The following is a 25,581-nucleotide window of genomic DNA, read 5'->3' on the forward strand; positions in this document are numbered from 1 at the left end:
CAAATCCCCTCCACAGAAGACCTCCGGGACATTCTGAAGGCCTCTGCCAAAGCATACAGGAACCTGGGTCTAGCATTAAACATCAAGAAGACCCAGATCCTATAACAACCTCCACCCAACCAGCCATCTACCCAGCCCACCATAAAAGTGGACAACAAAATTATTGAAAACGTTGATCACTTCCCTTACCTTGACAGCCTTCTCCCCTCAAAAGCTGACATTGACCCAGAGGTCAACCATCACCTGAGTTGTACCAGTGGCACTTACGCTAGACTCAGGAAAAGAGTCTTTGAAGACCGAGACCTAAAGGCCCAAACAAAACTCCTGGTCTGCAGAGCTGTTGTTCTCTTCACCCTACTGTATGGAGCAGAGCCATGGACTACCTACAGCAGGCACCTGAGAGCCCTGGAACAATAGCACCAAAGATCCTTATGAAAGATCCAAAGGATCAGCTGAAAGGACAGACGCACCAACAACAGCATTCTGGAAGAGGCCAACATGACTAGCATCACCACCACAATAATACAGCACCAACTCCGATGGACAGGGCATGTCATCCGCATAATCCAACACACATCTCCCCAAACAGATCCTGTACTCCCAGCTGAAGGAAGGCCCGCAAGCTCCCGGCGGACAAAAGAAACGTTTCAAGGACAATATCAAGACCAGTCTGAAGAACTTCAACATCACATTCAGCAACTGGGAACACATTGCACTAGATAGGTGCTCCTATCCTATCTAACAAATCCGCGCAGGAAGGAATTGCACGTCATGACATGGAACGCCACTGTGCCACAGAGGAAAAGTGACAGCACTGCAAGGAGAGAGAAATGGGCTCAACCACCACCACCAACCATCGCCACCATTTTCCCCTGTCCACACTGCAACAAAGTATGTGGATTTCAACCTCACCCAGCACATCACTTTCCCCACACAAGGCCATATCCCTGACCTGGTCTGCTCTGTCAATCTACTGGTACACAACATCCATTCATCCCCATTTCCTCTGTCAGACCATAATCTCATCCAGTTCACTATTCCATCCCCAAATCCTCGGCCACATCTCCTCAAAGAAATAACATTCCGCAATACTAAATCTATTGACCCCATTCAACTCTCTGATCTGCTCTCCACTGCTCTCCCCCTGGAAACAGCCTCTACCTCACCTGATGATCTCACAAATCACCTCAACGCCACTCTGTCTGCCTCCATCAACACACTGGCCCCTCTCAAAACAAAAACAGTCTCCTTCAACACCTCTGCACCCTGGTTCACACCTGAGCTCCACACAATGAAACAGACTGCCCGCCAACTGGAACGACTCGTCAAGAAAACCTCTCTCACTGTACATCAAAAAGCCCACAACCTCCACCTCTCTGCCTACAAAGATGCCCTCACCGCCGCCAAGTCTGCCTATTTTTCCACCATCATTAATGATTCCACCATAACCCCTGCACCCTCTTCTCCGTGCCGATGCCCTCTCCAACTCTACTCCTGAACAATGCAACCCATTTCTCCAATTTTTGCAGACAAAATCGCCTCTATCAACAAATCACTGTCCCCTGCATCTGACTTGGCAGCACCTACTCCGGCCCCTCTTCTCCCCATTCCTCTTGACCTCCCTACCCCTCCCCCTTATCGCCGCCTCTCCCGGTTTGTTCCAGTTGCCCCTACCACTATCTCTGAACTCATCAGCTCATCAAAATCCACAACCTGCTCCCTTGATCCCCTCCCCACCCCCCTACTGAAGAAATGCCTCCCTGCCCTATGCCTCTACCTCACCAACCTTTTCAATTCCTCACTGTCCCATGGAATTGTCCCTCTGCCAACAAAACTGCTGCTGTCACCCCAATTCTCAAGAAACCCAGTCTTGAGCCATCCTGCCTCAACCACTACCGGCCAATCTCCAACCTCCCGTTCTTCTCAAAAACCCTGGAACGCATTGTCGCCACACAACTCCAAACCTACCTACACTCCAACAACCTACTCAAACCCCTCCAGTCCGGTTTTCACCCACTCCACAGCACTGAAACTGCACTCCTTAAAGTATTTAATGACCTCCTCACCTCTGCTGATACTGGAGCCCTTAACATCCTCATCCTCCTCGACCTGAGTGCAGCCTTCGATACTGTGAGCCACAACATCCTGCTCACCAGATTGAAAGATGTCAGTATTGAAGGCACCATACTCAGCTGGCTCCAGTCCTACCTCTCCAACAGGTCAAACTTCATCTCACTTCACAACCACTCCCCTGTTCCATCCACAGTCACACAAGGTGTTCTCCAAGGTTCTGTACTCGGCCCACTCCTTTTCATCATCTACATCCTCCCTCTTAGTCAGATTCTCCACCATTTCAACTTGGACTTCCACTGTTATGCTGATGACACCCAGATATACCTCAGCACCAAATCCCCTCACAATCCACCCCTCTCTCACATCGACTCCTGTCTGTCTGCAATTCAAGTCTAGATGCAGCGAAACCTTCTCAAACTCAACAGTGACAACTCTGAACTCCTCTTCATTGGCTCCAAGTCTACCCTCAGCCAAATCAACAACCTTGCACCCAACATCGATGGCACTACTGTCTCCCCTTCCTCCCAGGCACGCAACCTTGGTGTGATCCTTGATCCCACCCTCTCCTTTGAGCCAAATATCCGCCAAATGGTCAAATCCTCCTTCTACCACCTTCGTAAGATTGCGAAAATAAGGTCCTCTCTCACACGCCCTGCTGCTGAGATACTGATCCATGCCTTCACTCCTCTACGGCATCAGTGCTAGCTCTATCAAGAGACTCCAACTGGTCCAGAACGCATCCGCCCGACTTTTAACTTTCACCAAATCCTGGCACCACATCACCCCAGTCCTAAAAGACCTCCACTGGCTACCCATCTCCCACCAGATCAATTACAAAATCCTGGTTCTTACTTATAAAGCCCTTCAGAAACTGGCTCCCCCATACCTCACCGACCTCCTCTCCCCCTACCAACCCTCTCAGTCCCTCAGATCCACCTCAGCCTCCCTTCTCTCTACCCCCAGGTCCAACCGCTGCAGCTTTGGTGACCAAGCCTTCTCCAGGGCAGCTCCCACGCTCTGGAACTCTTTCCCCCAAATCGTTAGAGACTCAGAATCCCTCCCACTCTTCCAATCCCGTCTCAAGACACACCTTTTCTCCACTGCCGTCTCCCTCAACTCCCTCCCTAACTCCCTCCCCAAGCACATCGGACACTGCTGCGGGTGGCCACATTCAGGTCATTGGTCGGGACTCACCTCTTCAGACTTCATCTGTGATTTATGTGATTTATGATGCTTGTTTTTCTTTCCCTTTTGTATTTGTTCAAGTCGGAGAGTACTGCTGGCATTGTGTGTGGCTGCCACTTCTCCCTCTCATAGCACCCCTTCCCATCCACCCCTGTATGTCTGTGTTATGTTTATCTGTCGTCTTGTTTCACCCTGTTTATTGTAAAGCGACTTTGAGTATTAGAAAAGCGCTATATAAGTTTAATTTATTATCATTATTATTATTATTATTATCTTGGCTCCGCCTCTACAGCCATCTGAAGACCCACAAGTAGACAACCCAATGGAGAGGACAGTCATACTCGCTTCGAGTGATGACCGATGATGATGGTGTGTGTGTCTGTGTGTGTGTGTGTGTGTGTGTGTGTGTGTGTGTGTGTGTGTGTGTGTGTGTGTGTGTGTGTACACACATATTGCTATACTTGTGGGATCTGACCCTTGACAGCTCACCTTTCTTGTTAGGAGCCGACCTTACTTGTCAGAAGCCCTCCTTTCTTGTGTGGACAAACTTGGTTTGCGAGGGCATGTTGGATAGTTCTCACAACTTCAAGGGGCTATTTTAGGGTTAGGACTTCGATTTAGAGTTAAATTTACAGTTAGGATTAGGATGAGGTTACGGTAAGGGTTAAGATTAGGCATGTAGTTCTGATAATGAAGGTTGGGGTTAGGGGATAGGGAATGAATGTAGTCAATGAGGGGTCTTCTCAACTGTAGAAGGATCTGTGTGTGTGAGTGTGTGTGTGTGTGTACCTGCATGCCACAGATGGGGTCTTCACACAGATACACTCCAGGAGACTGTCCGTCCTGTAAGCTGCCTGTAGCAACCTCAGACAGCAAATCTTTTAGATTCTCCTCTTTACCCCACACCTGGACACAAACACACATAAAAAAACTCACTATAAAAGATGGATTATACAGAGTTTTGGTACCATCACTTGTGAGGTGATATTTTTTGGTATTGATCTATGTGTCTCAACAGAGTTGGTGGAATGATTTACTATAGGTGACTGGAAGATTGTCCTGTAAATGGAAGGTTCTAGGTCCCTTTCCCAAAACAGAAAATGTTTCCTGTCAATCAATCACTCACTCAACATTTGAATATATGAAATCAGCAATACATATGGGCAAGTTAAAGATAAAGGAAAAACAAGCATTTACCTAATCCTGCACATACAAGAAGAGGGTGCATGCATCTGTGTACGCAAAGGGTATATATGAACCCTGGTTATGGTAGAGGCCAAGCGTATGCATATGTGTGTGTGTGTGTGTGTGTGTGTGTGTGTGTGTGTGTGTGCGTGCGTGCGTGCGTGCATGCTGATGTGCAGTGTTGGTAACGACATGGACCTAGGTTAGGTTAAACACTGGGGGTCTGTTTTGGACTGCGGTTGATGTATGTATGTATGTATGTGTGCGCATGCGTGGTGATGGGCAGTGTTGGTAACGACATGGGCCTAGGTTAAACACTGGTGGTTTGTTTTGCCCCGGGGTTGATGGATGTGTCCATTAACAGGTCCATGTCTTTGAGTAAAAGCTCGGGACATCACTAAGCTCACTCATGGCAAGAGACCCTCTTGTTAATATGTTGGAGTGCCTGAAATGGTCTTTTCATATGTTAGTTTGGCTGTCTTTGTGATGATTTTGCACAACTTCAATGAAGCGGCATAATCTGAACCACACTGACAAGCGTACTGATTCTTAAAAGAGAAAGCTAATTAAAGATATTAGAGCACCAACTCTGGGCTATATATATGTATACCACTCCAGGGGGCATTGGCAATTGAAGGCCGTCCTTCATGACACTGACCTCCACAGCAGAGACACGGACGGAGAATCGCGCTCCGGTCTTCTCCTTTCGTTCATTGATGAGTTTGAACAACCAGGAGATGGCACAGGGGATGATTCCCAGAGTCTGCAGAGACTCATCGTGGCCGATCATGGTATAGGATTTACCTAGATCAGAAGACAGACATACTGAAATCAAAAACGACATCAACATGAAAGACTATAATGAAAAATATAAGTATAAATGAATGCAGGTTGATGCATGTATTTCAACAAGCGACTAGGAGTGAAACTGGCACATTAAAGTGTTTTTGCAGGTGTATTACGTATGGATGCTGTATTCCTTTTATGTGTCCAGACCTGGTCCTTTGAGCCACAGGATGAGGACCCCCCAACCTTTTTTTTCTCACACACACACACACACACACACACGCACTTTGCATGTCAGGAGTGGATGATCAAATGCAGACTTAAACAAAGCCAAATGCCACCACACACACACACACACACACACACACACACACACACACACACACACACACACACACACACACACACACACACACACACAACACATACACACACACACTTGCACTTGCTGGTTGTCCATCGTGCCCAATGATGACCATCTTCTTCTATTTGTGGGTCCTTTGAGGACTCAGATAGCAGAAGATACCTGCGCATAGATGGTTTTTAAAGTGGCATGAGGGGTGCGCACTTGATTGTAGAGGAGATGGTTCCGATGGCAAGGGGGATCCCTAGACGACCGGCACCTCCACACAACTGCAGGGGGCTGCCGGAAATCCAGTTTTTCGGAAACCGCCTCGAAGCGTGCCGCCACAGCTTGCTTTTATGTTGGGGTAAGCTCCCTTAGCCTTATGTCTTCCCAGACTCACCCACAAGGCAGCGGGGCAGTGGTTGATAGGTGCCAGGGCATGTCCACCAGGGTGGGCCTGCACACCATATCTTGGGGGCCACTGCTGCTCCGAGATCCCCTGCCAAGTTAGCCTGGGGCCGCAAGACCCCAGTTACCACGTGTGGCCACGGGGAGGCCTGGCAGGAGTCTTGGTGAAGGAGAGGCTATGTACTGGCAAGGGAAGGCTTACACGCTAGCATGCTTCCCTATTCGCCACAAAGGCTAGCCAGCGGCAGCAAGCTAAGGGCAGTAAGGACACAAGCGGGTTGGAAGAACACATGCACCTTCCCTCCAACTACACACTGCTGAACTAGACGCATCACAACACCCTGTGTGTATGTACACACACACACACACACACACACACACACACACACACACACACACACACACACACACACACAGAGGACAGCAGTGAGATCAAAAGACTGACTCTTGTCATGCTGCGTAGAGGGATTTGAGTTCTATAATTGTGATTTAGTTCAAGATTACAAGGAGGACGGGCCAGCTGTCGGGTTGTTGTTTTCCCCAACTGTTTACTGGTGGTACTGTTGTTGCTGTAACTGCAGACATGCGTTCCCTAATTTGTTGTGATGAAAATCATTATCTTTTGATGCATGCTCAATAATCCAGGTAAGAAAATCAAAAAAGGTTGAATCAGTTCATCCAGATACAACATTTAACGTTTATAAACGTTGTATCCAGATGAACTGATTCAACCTTCTTTGAAAATCATTATCGTTTTTAATGGCCACACATCTTCAGTCGCAAATTTGATTAAACGAGATGCTGACAAACAGTAGATCCCACTGAACATAACAGCTATGACATTAAAACAAGTCATGTCAATTTTATTTGTATAGCCCAATATCACAAATTACAAATTTGCCTCAGGGGGCTTTACAGCAACACAACATCCTGTCCTTTCATCCTGTCCTGGCCTGTCATTTCAAAAGTAGAAGAGAAAGATGTGTGTGAGTAAGGTTGAAAATAAAAAAAGGAAAAGGTGAAAAGGGTATCTTATTTTCAAGATTGATACGGTCTCTTAGATTCTGACTAATTGCATCCATGGGAAGCTAGGGACGCCAATAATGGAAAAAACAAAGAGTGAAGAAATATATACAGATATAGGGAGTGTCGTGATTGGTTCTTGGTGTTTTGGGCAAAGGGACAAAAAGCTGTTTACATGGCATGGAAATAAATATAGAGTATACAAAGGAACAAAATGAGTATGCACAATTCAGAATTAAGAATTTACTGGGATGGTTACTGTCCTGTAAGATATCAGTAGTGGAACGATAATGTTCAATGTGGAGCAAAAGGATTTTGGTGTGCAGTTCAGTTACTGATGAGAGGCGCTGCTCAGGTGAAGAAGCTGTTGTGGTGATTTCTTTTCATATCAGCGGTGAAGCCTTTGAAATAATGGGCAGAAATCGATAGTTACATACTGCAACTCCAAATTCTGTGAGTACAGGCATAGCCCTCTTAGAGCTGCTGCTATTGGGTTTATCCCTTGCGCATGCACAGTTGTGAAGATGCTCCCAAATGAGCCAGCTTTTTTCTTCAGCTGATGTCAGTGGAGCCAGTGGGCAGCTTTTTCTTCAAGTGATGTTGGTGGAGCCAGTGGGGCCCAAAGCTTAGAGGGCTACGCCTGTACCCATAGAATCTGGAGTTACAGTACGTAACTATTGTTCTATTTTGTATAGGCTTCATCCTCTAAGAGCTGTCGCTATTGGGATAAGGGCGAAGCTGGATGTGGTCAATGCCCCACTGGACCACTAGAGTCCACCAGCACTAACACACACTAGTACTCAAGCACCATATAGCACATAGTGCATAACAAAGACCAAACGTGTAAGACCAAACCCACACTGTAAGACCAAAAGTGAGCAGAGCAGGAATGAGGGGGCAAATAACTCACTCAGCCACAATGGTGTGAGTAGAGGGTAGAGGGAGATCTCACATGGCACACGGGTACGCACAGCAAGCACACTCGCACACAATGAACTGATATCGGGTGAGCAGACAGGGATGGTTGTCACACACTGTGGTACTCTCAAGACCTCATACAAAAAGATAGAAGAGAGCCTAAGCACATAGCAGCCTGTAGCACATGCGCTGGTTCTCTACAGTGATGACTGTGTGCGTAATGTGCCCAGAGCTGACAATGTGTTGCTGGTCGCCAAGCACGTTCAATACTGAACGAGTTAGAGAACACTCAGACGTATCACACATGTTAGAACTGAATAAAAGGACACGGTGAATGAAGCCCATGATGCTGCTGTGCATGTCTTCTAGTGCCATTCCTCTGAGGAGAGCTGTGGAAGAGGACAAAGCTCTCATACAGTGGGCACGAATACCAGGAGAGGGGTCCTCCCCTGCTGCGGCATATGCCTAAGTGATAGTATCACACAGCCAGTGGGCCAGATGCAATTTTGTCAGTGCCTTTCCTTGAGAATGCCCTCTGTCATGCACAAACAGCTGCTGTGTCTGTCTGAAGCCTGCTGTACATGTCACATAGTGGGCCAATGCACACACTGGACAGAGGTGAATTGATGTTTCTTCTCTTTCATTTCTGTGAGGAGGAGGGAAAAACCCTCTAACAGCTCTTGATCTAAAAGAGCTGGGTATGATTTTGGACATGAATGCAGGATTCGGTCTCAGAGTGGCCAACCCACTGTAATCTCTGATATTGAGAAAAGATGGAGAGACTGAGAGCACACACAAATCCCTTTTTGCTGAAGTCAGGGCTAAGAGAAATGATGTCTTTAAGGACAGTAATTTGAGATATCTGCATTAGCAGTTCGAAAAGGGGGTTTCCCAGGGTGCGTCAAACCAGGGGTAAATCCCATTGTGGTGCTAAAGAGTGCATGACAGGTCACTGTCTTCTGACTCCTTTTAAAAAGCACTTAAAGACCGGTGCACAAAAACAGACTTCTCTCCATAGCCTTCATGACAGGATGAAATGGTGGCAGCATGCGTTTTAACCATAGATAGAGCAACATTTCTATCTACTAGCAGCTCTGCTGTGTAAGAGGTGGTAGTAGAAGTGAATAGTGCGTACTACTTTCCAGGCACTCCTGTTCGGGGGCCAACTCCATAAACACTGGCCTATCACTGGAAAATGTAGAATCGAGCCGTCCAGCTGGGAGAGCGTGTCCCCGCACCATGGAGTTACCCCAAGCCATGGTTTCCCTGATTATTGTCAAAAACCATGATGTGCTTGTGCATTCTGGAGCTACTGGAATAAACACTAAATCCTCCTTCTGAATGGACGCTAAGAGGTGTGGAATCAGGGGAACCGGGGGAAAAGTGTAAAGGAGAGAGCTGGGCCATGGTCTGTGAGAGAAGGTGTTCAATCCCAGTGGAGAGGTGTCTTGCGTGCTCATGAGGAACCATCATCCACACTGTGCACTTTCGTGAGACAAACAGATCCACCTCTACTCTCTCCACCGCTACTCTCCCAAACCTGTCCCACAATGCTTAAGTAAGTGTGAGATTCAGCCTCGACTCATTTTGGGAAGGACCTCCGCGTGACATCAGATCTGGGGCTCGGTTCGCTCTGCCTGGGATATAGACTGCTCTCATAGAGTGCAGATTTTTGTGAGACTACAGCAAGAGGCTTCTGGCTATTTCCAGCAGCTGAGCTGAGTGAACACCACCCTGGTGATTTATATAAGCCTAAGCTGTCTTGTTGTCTGTCCTCACCACAACGTTTGTCTTTCAACCATGGGGCAAAATGTTTCAACACCGAGGACAGCTCCAAACAATTTATGTGGAGAGATGGAGGCTGTGGCCACTTCCCTCCCACAACGTGAGACAAACATCCCCCCCCCATCCGAAAAGAGATGCATCTGTGTACACTGATATGGATGATATAGCTCTCCCAAAGGGCACCCCCACTGACAAACCACGAGGGTTTTTCCAATGTCAGGTCTGACTGCAGGGAGGGGGGAAAGTCACCATGTGTCTCTTGTGATGCAACGGGTTGATGCAGAGACAGTGAAACCGTCTCTGGATTTTGCTCATGTGAAGGAGACCCAAAGGGACCACTACATGACAGGCTGACATCATGCCCAGTAGGCTCGGTATAGACAGAACCATCACCACTTTGCCAGGCGTGATGCGCGACAGAAGAGTGCTGAGCGCTTCCAGCCTGGTTGGGGATAGTTTAACTCTCATGTTAACTGAATCTAGATCCACCCCCCAGGTAAATTATTGACTGGGAGGGGAGGGGAAGAGTTTACTTCTGCCAGTTTATGGCAAAAACCAGCAGTGACAGGTGTTTCACAAGCTCCACTGTGTGAAGTGCTGCACTCTCTCTGTAGGATGCCACCACCATCAGATCATCCAGATAGAATAAAACCCTGATTCCTCTCCTGTATAATGGCTCCAGAACCATTTCCATGCATTTGGAGAAGGTGCGTGGAGCTAGAGAACAACCGAAGGGCAAACAGATGTACTGAAACTGGACTCCTTTGAGGGAGAAGTGCAGGAATTTCCTGTGTCTTAGGATGACGGGCACATGACAATAAGCATCCTTTAGGTCGATGACTGTGAACAAATTGCTGGGGCACACACACTCCAACACATGTTTTATGATGAACATGTGAAACGGTCTCTTCCTTATACATTTGTTAAAGAGGGACAGGTTGAGGCACTAGGAAGTAACGAGAGTAATAGCCCTCATTCTCCTGGCTTGGTGGGACTCTGAAAAAAGCTCTTTTTTCCAGGAGCTCCAACAACTCTTTCATCAGAGCAGCTGTCTCTGTCTGTGATGACATGACAATCTCCAGCACACTGTTGAATGGTGGGGGGGGGCTGATGAACTGGAGAGTGTAACCCTTTTTTATTAATTTTCCCATCCAATCATTCATGGAAAGCAGACTTTGCCACAGCCGAAAGGGCTGAGGTGGAAGATGTGTGTCGATGGAAACACCAAAACATTAAATTTCTGAAACTGACCACCAACACACACCAGTGGGTGAGAAGTGGGAGGGCTGCAGAGAGGTGGGGAGTGTGGATGGACAGTTGTTTTCAAATGAGAGCGGTCATTGTCGTTTGTGGCGTGTCTTTTTTCTTTTTCGTCTTCAACAGAAACAGATGCTGAATGCGCAGGTAGATCTGCAGAAAAAAGCTCTTTATTGATAAATGACTTCACAGCTGAAGCACCCTGACTGTTTGCAGCATAAGCCACATGTGTGGGGGAAAGGTGTGTCTCAACAGCTACTGTGGGGAAAAAAGCAGACCAAACTTCAGGAAACTTCTTTATTGAAAGGTGGTTGGCTCTGAAAAGAGCCGTTGTGACTGGCAGTAATAAACACGTCCCTTGCAACCTGTCATTGGGCCCAATGAGCATGTTGGACCAGGTGCAAGCTGGCTGTCGGCATTTGGCAGTGGCGTGGTGTGGAGTATGTTGGACAGTAGCCGCTGGAGGAGGTCGAGGAGGAGGAGGCTGCTGGGCAGGAGTGGGCTGAGACACAGCGACAGCAGTGGCTGAAGGGTGTCTATGCCTGTGGCGGGAGTCCCGGCGCAACGTCACGTAGGAATGGCCAAAAGAGCCCAGTGGAGCTGATGGGACCATCCAGCAGTCCCTTCCTGATTTGCTTGGGAAATGGGACATGTGGAGCCACATTTTGTGCTACAGTTTTGTCAACCGGGCCATAATCTGGGATTGTGCCACCGCTGCGGCCATGGAGAGAGTCAGGACGGCTGCCATTGCCTTCGGAGTGCATCGGGATGAGCGGCGATTGAGGAGATGGAAGAGGTGAACAGCGCAATGTTGTTGATAGCTGCTGCTGTCTGGGCAGCACACTGGTGAGTGTGATGAGTGAGGTGAGCAGTGACCTGGTCCCAAACAGCAGGTGGTGTCGGCTTCCATCTGCCGAAGGAAGAGGCTTTTGGCAGCAGGATAGAGGCCAGACTTAGCTCCAGCAGAGGAACAGAAGGAAAACCATTCTCTGTGTCTCCTTCTACCCTGGTGAAGGGGTTATAACGGGCCACCGGTAACTTCAGCTTCCCTGTTTCAGAAAGCACTTCAGTAAAAAATGGCTGAAGTGCGGGAAAACTTGGCCACAGTAGGGTATGACTTGTCTCCTGCTCTGGGCAGTAGATGTCTCCCCACAAATCACTGGGGTGGGTGCCGGTGACTCTGCTGGCATGGAGATGCTTTTGAGAGCAGCTGCCCTCATAAAAATGTCTGGAGGTCCCGGAAGAGGGCTGAAAGGCAGGTGGCTGGTGGGATGGGGAGACGCAAGGTCCAGTTGCACTGGTGGTGCCTCCATCTCACTGTTGGACTCCAAGACGTCCACTGGGAAGATGGGAGAAACAGGAGGGGAGCCACCAATGGAGGGAGCTGAGTCAGAGGACTCTTGCCCTGCATTGTGCTCACCCACCAAGGCTGGGAGGATCAAGATGTCAAGAGCTTCTTCTATCGAGGAGCTTTTACAAGAGGCCCAGCCTCCATCATCACCATCGCCATGCTCCATTGTTGTGAAGACATCTGCTCGCCGCTGTTTCTCCACCGCGGGCAGGCATGCACAGTAGGGGCACGTGGCCCGGAGGGTGAGAGCCAGTCTGGCATGCTGGGGACCGAGGCATATTTCACAGCAAGCATGGTGGCTGAAGTTCATAATGTAACTTGCTTGACAAGATGAACAGAGATGGACCTTGCCAGTAGAACACTGAGAAGTCATTTCTTCCTTCTTCACTTTCTTAAAAGATGACTGTATTTCTTCTTATGCTGAAGAAAAAGAGGGAGCAGAGCTCAGGTCATGCAATGGGTATATACAATCAATACGGACCTGAAGGAAGCCCATACAGAGCACAAGGGTGCAAAAGAAAATCTTAACGACTACGCATGCATGAGAGATAAACCCAATAGTGACAGCTCTTAGGGGGCGAAGCCTATAAGAAATGGAACTGGTGAGATGTTTGATGGCAAAATGTGTTATCCACCATTTGCAAAAGTCGCAGTTTCTCTCACACACTGATTGACAGGGAAAAAATTATAATGAATTCTTTTAAGATCCCCTTTTAAAGAATAGTATATATCATATGTTGGTTAGATAACCACATGTTGACACACTGGATGCTCTATATTAAGAAAGACTGAGTTCTGAACTTAAAATAATGCTTTCTTCCTATAATTATATAGAATCTTTTTGGATTCGATGTTTTTCAGAGAGAAAACAGATAATTTTCTTTTAAATGCAAGCGCAAGCCATGTTACATTCAGTATTTGGCCCGTGTGCAGTGTGCATGCATGCATGTGTGAGTATGGATGTGTGCCTGAGTTTGTTTGCATTCACACTTCTCTGTGAGTGGTAATTTGTAGATGGTTTTTTCCTTCTGTTCCGACTATTGGAAACAGTCTTGACATGACAAGCTGGTTGGACCACTGGCTAACAAGAACAACATGATGCAAGACAACATTAAGTGTGTGTGTGTGTGTGTGTGTGTGTGTGTGTGTGTGTGTGTGTGTGTGTGTGTGTGTGTGTGTGTGTGTGTGCGTGTGTGTGTGTGTGTGTGTGCATGTTGTGCGATCCATTTGTGTTTGGAATGTGTGGAATATGTGTGTAGTTCCAGGACATTCCTGGTAATTGGTGTCATCAGGAGACATGAAAGCAGAACTGCCTATGCTGTCTGAGATTGGCTGAAAGGGGAGTTGTATACAACCTCATGCCTCCTATGACAGCACTGGTGCTCAATATCACGCAAACACACACACACGCGTGCACGGGCATACATACACACATACACACACACACACACACACACAAGTACAGTTACAAATCAACAGACACTCTCAGATGTCACATGAGACTGCAGAGTATTCAGTTGAAGCCCTTCACTTCTTCCACTTATTTCCGAATCTTTATGATGCCAAGATTTGGTGTCTCTGCATGAGTTTGCTCATGTGTGCACGTGTGTGCACGTGTGTATGTGTGTGTGTGTGTGTGCGCGTGTTAGTATGTTAAGGGCGAGTGTGTCCACAGCCAAGGGCATCAGAGCTAAAGATAAATGCTCCTTGTGTTCTTTCCCCATTTTAATTAGAATAAGGTAATGCCTTTATAATGCAGTGTCATTAAGTCCCATAGCCCTAGGTGAGCTATAATACAACGTATCACCTCATCTGCTGCTACAGCGCCAGCATTTTAAAGCCTTACTGACAAGGTCAAGGCAACGTCTTAGTGATACTAAAATCTTATATCCATAACATTAAATGTAATGGTGAAATTAATTAAAACAGCATATTTTTTGATTAATTTTTAAACTTTATAAAAGGAGATTGCAGCAGCTCATGCACGACCTTTTGTCACACACCATACTCAAACATGGACATGAAGTGGTCTTTTTAAACCGAGCCCTTCCAGGGATCATTATCCCTGCTACACAGTCACTCTTTTTTTGCGTGGCTTTTCCCCCCTTTTTTTCCCCAATTGTATTTGGCCAATTACCCCACTCTTCTGAGCCATCTTGGTCGCTGCTCCACCCCCTCTGCCGATCCAGGGAGGGCTGCAGACTACCACATGCCTCCTCCAATACATGTAGAGTCACCAGTCACTTCTTTTCACCTGACAGTGAGGAGTTTCACCAGGGGGATGTAGCACGTGGGAGGATCACACTATTCCCCCAGTTCCCCCGAACAGGTGCCCCGACCGATCAGAGGAGGCGCTAGTGCAGTGACCAGGACACATACCCACATCCAGCTTCCCACCCACAGACACAGCCAATTGTGTCTGTAGGGATGCCTGACCAAGCCGGAGGTAACACGGGGATTTGAACTAGTGATCCCATGTTGGTAGGCAACGGAATAGACTGTTACACCACCCAGATGCTACAGTAACTCTTCTAGTGTTTGTTATGTTTTGGCATTGTGGAATTTTCCCCCATTGCCCCAGCCTCACCTGCATTGGGTTTATCTTCTCACTGGCTATGATCACATGAAGATTAATATAATAGTCATAAACGGATAAATGCATTACTCCAGCTTAGGTCAAAACTGGAATAAGCAACACAATTGAAGAAAACTTTTGGACTTGCTGGTGCATGTGTACGTGTCAAGACCTCGTTGGGTTCTTTCTGGCGTTTTGCCGCTGCACATGTGAAAGGTCACCTGACACAGTGAACCAGATGTTTTTTGTCCAATACAAAAACAAAAATGGCAAACAGCTGTGAGACAGGATTGCAAATTGAAACATTTCTACTATAATTTCTGCAATAACACAAGAAGAACAAAAAAGAAAAAAAACCAAAGATGTGTCGAGAAAATGATTTGACCTCCCAACAAGGGACACTAAGTCTGGGAGGAGCTGGCTATTATGTTGGTTTCACAAAGCTTAGAGAAATTGTTCAAAAAAATCTACTTATATATCCAGGTTTTAGAGAAAACATAATTCCAAACCATACAAATGCTTGAAGTAAGATACCACCTTAATCTAACTGACTGACCTAGTAGTCCAGGTTTTGGTGTGTGCATGTAAACCAACTCGTCGACAGATGTTGCCTTCTCATTTCTACTTGCCAGTCATGTGTTGTGACTGATATATTGATCATATAATCATCAGAAAATGCATCTCTTTGCTTGGACTTCAAGTCAGGACAAAACAAAGCAGAGACATTAATGCCAAAAATAACTTTATGGGTATTTATTCCAATAAATAGCCTAATGTAAAGATGAGTGTTTCCTGGCTGAACTGTAGAAACAATGTTGAATATGTGAATGCCTGATTCACCGTCACTGAACCTGGTTCCAGCAGTAGATCAGGGACTTGTCAGCTCCCTAACAAACTATATGAAGATCAGTAATGAAAAAAAAAAACAACAACACTGCTACTGCTATGACACTGAGCGCAAAATTAAGGACTGTGTTTGTGTGACGGTTTATAAATGTAAGTTTGTTTCTTTATTCCTTTCTTTGCTCTGTCTTGTGAACATGTCCACAAGTATCAGACACACAAATTAATATTTGCTTCTGTGTGTGTGTGTGTGTGTGTGTGTGTGTGTGTGTGTGTGTGTGTGTGTGTGTGTGTGTGTGTGTGTGTGTGTGTGTGTGTGTGTGTGTGTGTGTGTGTGAAGGTGCAGCAGCCACACATGTTCCAGTGTGCAGAGGGGAGTCCTGACCCTTGTTAAGCCAGTCTCTGAACCAGCTTCAGAAGGATTTGAGAGAAAGTCAGAGATACATACATTGTTGCACGAGAAGAGAGGAAAAGAGAGAGAGGGAGAAAGAAGACAGAGGATGCTTTCAACCACCACTAATCCTCCTCTTTCTCTTTCTCTTGCTCTCTCTCTCTGTTTCTCCCACATTCTTTCTCTCTGCCATAGTTCAAGCCCAGTAGAGTCAGTCAAGCCAGTGAAAGAACTGTTACACTGACGACCAGACACATACACAAACCAAACACACAACTATCTCTAACCCTGCTGGCATTCATGCAACAAAACAATGATTTGCAAACCAGAGATACTCAAATTAGAAGCCAGAGTGTTTTCTATGGATGTTTGTGAGGCTGTGTGCATGGCAAGAAGGGCAAGATGGACACACAATGCTTTTGTAGGTGTGTGCATATGTGTGCTAATATTAATCTGTGTAAATGTGTGCATGTGTGTGTATATTTATATAGATATATATGTGCGTGTGTACATGTATGTGTGTTTGTTTGTGCATGTGTGTGTCTGTTCTGATGCTTATTTGCTACTGCTTGCTACAATCAGATGGTATGTAGATGCTTGTGTGCATTTGTCATTATGTGTGCTTGTATGCATGTGCATACACGTGTGTGTGTGCGCATGTATGTGTGTGCATGCGTATGTGTGTGTGTGTGTGTGCAGGCATGTGTGTGTGTGTGTGTGTGTGTGTGTGTGTGTGTGTGTGTGTGTGTGTGTGTGTGTGTGTGTGTGTGTGCGCACACTCTACCAAGTTTGGAGTGTCCAAAGCAAAAGACACAGCCATCTGCTCCATTCACCACTGACTGAATCACCTCGGCAACTGTGCCTGCACACACCTCCGCCTAGCAAGAGGACAAGACAGAGAAGCGGCAAGAGAGAGAGAGAGAGAGAGAGAGAGAGAGAGAGAGAGAGAGAGAGAGAGAGAGAGAGAGAGAGAGAGAGAGAGAGAGAGAGAGAGAGAGAGAGAGAGAGAGAGAGAGAGAGAGAGAGAGATGAAATGAGAAGTTGGTTGAGAGGAAATAAGAACAAAAATTTCGATCCTGAATTTTGAGTATTTGTAGGGCATAGCTAGTTGACTGGCATCAATTTAAGTCACTCTTTATGCCTCATGGGATTAGAAAGTTATTGATTCTTATCTCATTACAGTCTCTCCACATTACTCACAGCTTACTATGTTATAATTTAAATTGCTCTCATAACAAAATTATTTCTACATTTATTTCACAGTCCTTTTGCTTCTTTCATTCTATCTACATGTATCTAATATTTTCCTCCAAAATCTTTATTTTTTAGTTTTACACATGGTGTCCTCGTGCAAGATAGGTAATTTCTCTTACCTGCGATGCATCTTGAGGGAATGCAGCATCAAAGGTAAACATCTTTGGAGGGACCTGATTGGCTCCTGCCCTCTTTTGGGAGGCAGTCCCAGGTGTCTGATTGGCTGATAGGTCCATAATAGTGATTTGCTTCTTCCTGGGGTCCACTTTAAGGAAGGAACTGGACTCAGATGCATCAGACTGAGGCACTGGACAAACACGCACCATCACCTTCACCTGAATGAGACACACATACAGATACAAACATAAACACATAAAACTTGTTCAACAGAAACACAAAAGCAATATTGATTTTGAAAGTATAACACGTGCTGACCAGCTGGTGCGCTAGCGTGTGTGGAAATATATCTATCAAGATAAAAAAAAACAATACACTAAGGTTTGAGACCTATCAAGTGAAAAAGAAACAAGGCTGTAATCCGTAATGTAATTAAGAGGCAAAGAATGAGCAAGTGTTATCTAAAAATGGAAATACACACAATGCCATAAATGTAATATCCACATGTTAAATCTTGATACTATGTGGAATAGAGCAGAATAAAAAAGGAACCATTTTCAGCCAAACGTACACTACCGTTCAAAAGTTTGGGATCACCCAAACAATTTTGTGTTTTCCATGAAAAGTCACACTTATTCACCACCATATGTTGTGAAATGAATAGAAAATAGAGTCAAGACATTGACAAGGTTAGAAATAATGATTTGTATTTGAAATAAGATTTTTTTTACATCAAACTTTGCTTTCGTCAAAGAATCCTCCATTTGCAGCAATTACAGCATTGCAGACCTTTGGCATTCTAGCTGTTAATTTGTTGAGGTAATCTGGAGAAATTGCACCCCACGCTTCCAGAAGCAGCTCCCACAAGTTGGATTGGTTGGATGGGCACTTCTTTGAGCAGATTGAGTTTCTGGAGCATCACATTTGTGGGGTCAATTAAACGCTCAAAATGGCCAGAAAAAGAGAACTTTCATCTGAAACTCGACAGTCTATTCTTGTTCTTAGAAATGAAGGCTATTCCATGCGAGAAATTGCTAAGAAATTGAAGATTTCCTACACCGGTGTGTACTACTCCCTTCAGAGGACAGCACAAACAGGCTCTAACCAGAGTAGAAAAAGAAGTGGGAGGCCGCGTTGCACAACTGAGCAAGAAGATAAGTACATTAGAGTCTCTAGTTTGAGAAACAGACGCCTCACAGGTCCCCAACTGGCATCTTCATTAAATAGTACCTGTTAGAGCCTGTTTGTGCTGTCCTCTGAAGGGAGTAGTACACACCGGTGTAGGAAATCTTCAATTTCTTAGCAATTTCTCGCATGGAATAGCCTTCATTTCTAAGAACAAGAATAGACTGTCGAGTTTCAGATGAAAGTTCTCTTTTTCTGGCCATTTTGAGCGTTTAATTGACCCCACAAATGTGATGCTCCAGAAACTCAATCTGCTCAAAGAAGTGCCCATCCAACCAATCCAACTTGTGGGAGCTGCTTCTGGAAGCGTGGGGTGCAATTTCTCCAGATTACCTCAACAAATTAACAGCTAGAATGCCAAAGGTCTGCAATGCTGTAATTGCTGCAAATGGAGGATTCTTTAACGAAAGCAAAGTTTGATGTAAAAAAAATCTTATTTCAAATAAAAATCATTATTTCTAACCTTGTCAATGTCTTGACTCTATTTTCTATTCATTTCACAGCATATGGTGGTGAATAAGTGTGACTTTTCATGGAAAACATGAAATTGTTTGGGTGATCCCAAACTTTTGAACGGTAGTGTAGGTATTGAATGCAATGGTTTGGTAGTATGAACAACTCCATGAATCCAGGGTCGCTACCTGAAGGCGTCTGACCTTACATGCACCTTTGCTGCACAATGTGACACACAGAGCGCAGCGTCACTCCGTTGTTCATTTCTTTCAAGACTCACATAAATACACCTGTTCTCTCACTGGCTCTCTCTCTCTCTCTCTCTTCAGTGTTGCTCTCTTTCTTTGTCATTGCTCTTTCATCACTAAATCCTTCTCTCCCTCTCTCTGTCTTTCTCTCTCCCTCTCTCTCTCTCTCTACTCTGTAACACATCAAAGCCTGATGTGCAGGAATCTTATTTTAGCTTTTTCTCCTCCTCTGTCTCTTCCTGTCCTCCCACTCCTGTCACAGGCTGTTAGGAGTCACAACTCCCTGCCTGGCGAGCTTCTGTTGTGTTGATGTTGGAATTAAAATAGCTGCATCATTGAAGCCAAGTCTGTTTCAGAATGATTTAATGCATTAACAAACAACTTTCTCCACACTGGCGATGTTTGAAAGTTCGAGACACTTTCTAGTCTTCTGTTCTCTCACTCTGTCACTGCTCGTCTGCCAGAATAATTCGGTCTCTCACACTTTCCTCTATCTTTTTTTTCCCTCAGATGTCGCGGCCATATCTTCCTTTATAGAAGTGCTGAGGGAAAAGACAGACGGCGTGCTGAGCCGTAGGGATGAAAGCTCGCACAGAGGGTGCAGAAAGAGCAAGAGATACAAAAAGAGGGAAAGTAGAATATATTCTTTTCTTTTTCTTTTTTGGTCAATTTATTCAGTACATGAAAATGCAATGAAATCTTAATCTTATTGCAAAACACGGATTAAGAGGGGATGCAATATGATTCAAGACATTTATATCAATTATTTACTGACTGATTTACTGATTTGCTGACTGGTTGAGGAGAGCCCGGAGAAGTGGAGGTATGCACTGGAGAGAAGAGGAATGAAAGTCAGTAGGAGCAAGATGGAATACATATGCGTGAATGCGAGGGAGGACAGTGGAATGGTGAGGATGCAAGGAGTAGAGGTGACGAAGGCATAAGAGTTTAAATACTTGGGGTCAACTGTCCAAAGTAACGGGGAGTGCAGAAGAGAGGTAAAGAAGAGAGTGCAGGCAGGGTGGAGTGGGTGGAGAGGAGTGTCAGGAGTGATTTGTGACAGAAGGGTACCAGTAAGAATTAAAGGGAAGGTTTACAAGATGGCTGTGAGACCAGCTATGTTATATGGTTTGGAGACAGTGGCACTGACGAAAAGACAGGAGGTGGAGTTGGAGGTGGCAGAGCTGAAGATGCTAAGATTTTCACTGGGAGTGACGAAGAAGGACAGGATTAGGAATGATTATATTAGAGGGGCAGCTCAGGTTGGACAGTTTGGAGACAAAGCAAGAGAGGCAAGACTGAGATGGCTTGGACATGTGTGGAGGAGAGATGCTGGGTATATTGGGGGAAGGATGCTGAATATGGAGCTGCCAGGGAAGAGGAATAGAGGAAGGCCAAAGAGGAGGTTTATGTATATGGTGAGAGAGGACATGCAGGTGGCTGGTGTGACAGAGGAAGATGCAGAGGACAGGAACAGATGAAAACGGATGATCCGCTGTGGCGACCCCTAACGGGAGCAGCCGAAAGTAGTAGTAGTAGATTTACTGATTGATTAAATCAGAGATTCAGTTTTCATACTGCATTACACTGAGAAGTGTACTGATGGAGAAATTTATGAGAACAGGTTTCATCCCTTTTCAGATAAGATGAAAAAAACCAAACCCCCCGTTTGGGAAGGGAAACACGGTTGATCTAGATACTCAGTATGTGTTGGGATGTCATAGCAAACATCTCCAGATTGTTTTATTAATACTAGTCATGTTTTGGACTCCACTTGTCAACATGTACTTTTCTATATCGAGTGATTGTTGAGTCATTTGGGGAATTTTGTTATTTATTTTTGCAGCCAGGCAAATAAAAGACGAGAACAATGAAACTGAAATGTGGAAAAAAAATGTGAGATGTCTGTTTGCTGGTCTGTCCTTGTCAGTATGTCTCTTCTCTCCCTTGGCTTTCTATCATAGTCTGTGTTGATCTGTCTCTGTTTGGCAGTGTTTGTCTTTGTTTGTCAGTCTGCTGCTTTGCCCTTGTGTGTGTCTGCCTGTCTGTCTGTCTATCTGTGTCTGTGTGTGATGGTCTGTTCTCTGTTTTTCATTTCAGCAAAGATGAATCATTTTCTAAAGTGTGTGAAAATTGTTCTGACTCTTTGTTCTCAGCTAAAACACCATCATGAGATTGCAAATCAAACATTGTTTTCTCAGATGCAAGAATCAGCCACCACCACGACACAAGATTTCCATCTAGATGAATGAAGGCATGCTGGACTGTAAAATCATTTGCATCTATTCATTTAATAGGATTGCCAGTGCCTTTACAGAGGGATAAAGTTCATGTAAATTCTTGAAGAAACCTTTCTTCATACCAATCACATGTTGCTATACGTTGGACTACTGTGACAGCTGGAAGGTTTGGCATCGCTTTAAAAGTTAAGTGAAGTTTGTTTTTGTTTGTTTTTTTTTTATCAAAAATGTGGCTAAATGAGTCCAGGAGGCATTACACATTACAAAAACTCTGACCAAAAAAATCTAATGTCTTCAAAACGACTCCAATTAGTCCCCCCCCCCCTTTCTCCCCAATTGTATCCGGACAATTACTCCACTCTTCGAAGCTGTCCCGGTCACCACTCCACCCCCTCTGCTGATCCGGGGAGGGCTGCAGACTACCACATGCCTCCTCCGATACATGTGGAGTCGCCGGCCGCTTCTTTTCACCTGACAGTGAGGAGTTTCGCCAGGGGGACATAGCACATGGGAGGATCACGCTATTCCCCCCCAGTCCCCCCTCTGAACAGGTGCCCCGACCAACCAGAGGAGGCGCTAGTGCAGCGACCAGCACACATATCCACATCCAGCTTCCCACCCACAGACACGTCCAATTGTGTCTGTAGGGACGCCCGACCAAACCAGAGGTAACACGGGGATTTAAACTGGGATCCCCGTGTTGGTATGCAACGGAACAGAACGTCACGCTACCCAGGCGCCCCTTTTTTTTTCTTTTTACAGTGATGGAAAGACTTGTATGAAATGTTGCATGTTTGTTGAAGTTGTATGCAACGGTACTGACATTGTCTCCCAGATATGTGTCACATACTTGGCGTTGTGCTGGCTCATTCATATGGAGAATATATTGCAGCTGGAATATTGTCCAAGTGTAATAGCAAATTTAGGTTCCTATTTGGCAGACCAAGACACTTTGACATCACTATCACGAAACTCCTTGTGTCAACTCTGATACAGCATCATTTTGATCACGCCTGTTCAGCTTGGTATCATGGTTTGACAGCCAAACTTGAGAAAAAATTGCAGGTTTTGCGAAATAATGTTATCATCCGATATTAATTAAATGCATCTCCTCAAACTCATGCAGGTAGTTGAATTTGGGAGGGTGGGACTGTTGCCAGTACAGCTTAGGGCAGAACAACAGATGTTGCATCACATGCATAACATCATTAGTGGAGATGCTCCTACATATTGAGGCTCACAGATAGCCATGGCTTATACTCCGCATGGTTATGACACTAGGGCCACTGCACATTCGTGTAAGGTGCTTCAAGTTAATAATGTAGCCCCGGGCTTCTTTTTTCCATACTGGTGCCCTACTGTGGAACAGCCTACCATTAAACATTAAGCTGTCCAAATGTAGAGGGACATTTAGAGGTCAGGCCCAGGCTTTTATTTGGGGCAAGGTGGCAGGCTACTCGTGAATGGCAGGTTCCTCGAGTCACTGATGTGATGTTTATTATTGTTATATTTTGTGTTGTATTTAATATGGGCAGTTGTTTTAGGCATCAGCCTGTACTGATCTGATATCAGAACTTTTAAAGACTTTTACTTTGCGTTTTTCTAAAGAAAGGTATGTGTTATTATCTGTCTGATGACTTCACATCTTGGTACCATGCTGGAAATAAGGGTTTTCCCTTTAACATGTTATCCCCTGGACTCCCATTTGTCTTGTAAATCCATGAATAAAATCATCATCAGAACTGGAATCAGAATGCTTTATTCATTATCATGTTCTCATACTTTATTCATTATCATGTTCTCATTATGAATTGGGCGGCATCTTGGCATTTAAAGACTGAACTTGGGAAATCACTTAAGAAATTACAGCGAGGGGAACCTTCAGTAAATGTAAAAGGAGCAGAAAGCATAAACCCTGCAAGCAAATATTCTGTTTTATAAAATCACATGGGGGCAGATTGTAAAATGACTGTAGAGGAGCTCTTTCTAGGATGCACTTCTTTTATGAGGCACACATCTTAGGCGCACACACATGCACAACCATCTACACTACATTAATAGGATTTCCTCTGGTTGCATCATTAAATGACCATCGGCCATCAAAGACAGATATTGACTTTGTGATTTCAAACTGTGTGCATATATTTGTTATTATGTGATTCTAAGATGAGATGGTACAGCATCTGTACAGTTCATTAAATCATTATGATGATGTGCATGTGAGAGTGTATACACCCATGTATGTGCATGTGCCTGCATATGCATATGTATGAGCATGCGATAAATCCAAGTGCCACCTGGCCGCAATAAATGTTTCACCCTGGTACCCTGACATAACCTAAGACACTGAAACTTAATGTTGGGTCAGCACTTCATCTTAAATTTGAAAAGGAGGATATGTGCTGAACCCTTACTGAAGACACACACACACACACACACACACACACACACACACACACACACACACACACACACACACACACACACACACACACACACACACACACACACACACACACACACACACACACACACTTACATTCAGTGTTACACCTTCTCATGACCCCAATAAAAGCCCGTTACATCAGTAAGAGCCTGAGGGCGGAGATTTTACTGTCGTGCTTTTTAGAAAGACATAACTCAGAACGTACTCCCTCCTGAGAGGCTGTTTCCCCTTTGCGTCTGAACATGTGAAAGGTGAGAGGCTCTTGAGTGCTCGTGTCTCCATCTCTCTGTCTCTCCCTCTGTGTGTGTTTGTGCTTGTTCGTGTGTGGTTGAGAAAGAGAGAGATGAAAGGGAGCTTAAATTGGGCTTTTTACCATCATGTCCTGCTGCTACTACAAAATATTTTGTGGGTTAAAAAAACTCCAACGCTAAAATTGATGAATTCCAGTCAGTTATGTTACCTTTTAATCTCATTGCAGCAATGTCAGCCTATCAAAATGAGCACTATAATTTACACACTGATAGCTGCATTATCCATCCATTAGCCAAGCTGCTTATCCAACTTAGGGTTGCGGGATGCTGGAGCCTATCCTAGCAGTCATTGGGTAGAAGGTGGGGGGACACCCTGGACAGACCACCAGGCCATCACATTCGGACAATTTAGTACGGCCGATTCATCTGACCTACATGTCTTTGGACTGTGGGAGGAAACCAGAGCACCCAGAGGGAACCCCCACAGACATGGGGAGAACATGCAAACTCCACACACAGGATGACCCCCAAGGTTGGACAACTCCGGGGTTCGAACCCAGGACCTTCTTGCTGTGAGGCGACCGCGCTAGCCACTGCACCACCGTGCCCCTAGCTGCATTAGCCCCACTATAAATATTTAGTAGAAAGGAAATCTATTGGCTTTAATCTCTCCCAAAAAAAAGTCAAGTCTGTACTAGGGCATGTGCACATGCATCAAGGTCCACTTTATCTGAAAATGTGCCCTTATAAATTGAAAACATCAACATGACTGTTGAAATTTAACAGCTAACTTTGGAAGAGTCCCATTTTGGATTGAATCGACTTAAAAACCTTGAACTAAGGGTCTTCTTGCTCCTCCTCTTTAGAAACCACATTAAGGCACGATGGAGCCCTTCCGCCAGTTTATATTAAGGAATTCAACCAAATGGCAACAAACACTCCTGAGCCTTTAGAGGATTGGTCAATAGCTCCTCACAGCAGTGCTTCATTACTATTGGCTGGAAAATCAATAAAAGGACTCAGACTGAACTCTAATTGGCTCAAAGAAAAGACTGTTTCAAGCTGCTGGGATCTTATTAGCGTACACACAGAAACACATACACACACACACATGAAGAGACACAGCACATAAACACGCAGATACACAGACATGCCCACACTGACATACATCAAGAGAGATATCTGATATTACCATATGGGAATTGCAAGGTCAGGCTCAGGATCAATTCTAATTTTAACCATTTTATTCATTCCGACTCCA

The 25,581-nt window shown here is 45.2% G+C and overlaps 1 protein-coding gene across 1 annotated transcript in view; it reads right to left on the bottom strand.

Moving 5' to 3' along the window:
- kif26ba (kinesin family member 26Ba) overlaps positions 1-25,581 on the bottom strand; it is a 171,095-nt gene that overhangs the window by 37,484 nt on the left and 108,030 nt on the right. The window contains exons 6-9 of the mRNA XM_056279329.1: positions 17,500-17,715; positions 16,911-17,004; positions 5,102-5,247; positions 4,048-4,164 (exon numbers count right to left, since the gene is read on the bottom strand). Of these exons, the coding sequence (XP_056135304.1) occupies positions 4,048-4,164; positions 5,102-5,247; positions 16,911-17,004; positions 17,500-17,715 (573 nt within the window). The remainder of the gene's footprint in view (positions 1-4,047; positions 4,165-5,101; positions 5,248-16,910; positions 17,005-17,499; positions 17,716-25,581) is intronic.

Source organism: Lampris incognitus, chromosome 4 (assembly GCF_029633865.1).
Source record: "Lampris incognitus isolate fLamInc1 chromosome 4, fLamInc1.hap2, whole genome shotgun sequence".
NCBI lineage: Eukaryota > Metazoa > Chordata > Actinopteri > Lampriformes > Lampridae > Lampris > Lampris incognitus.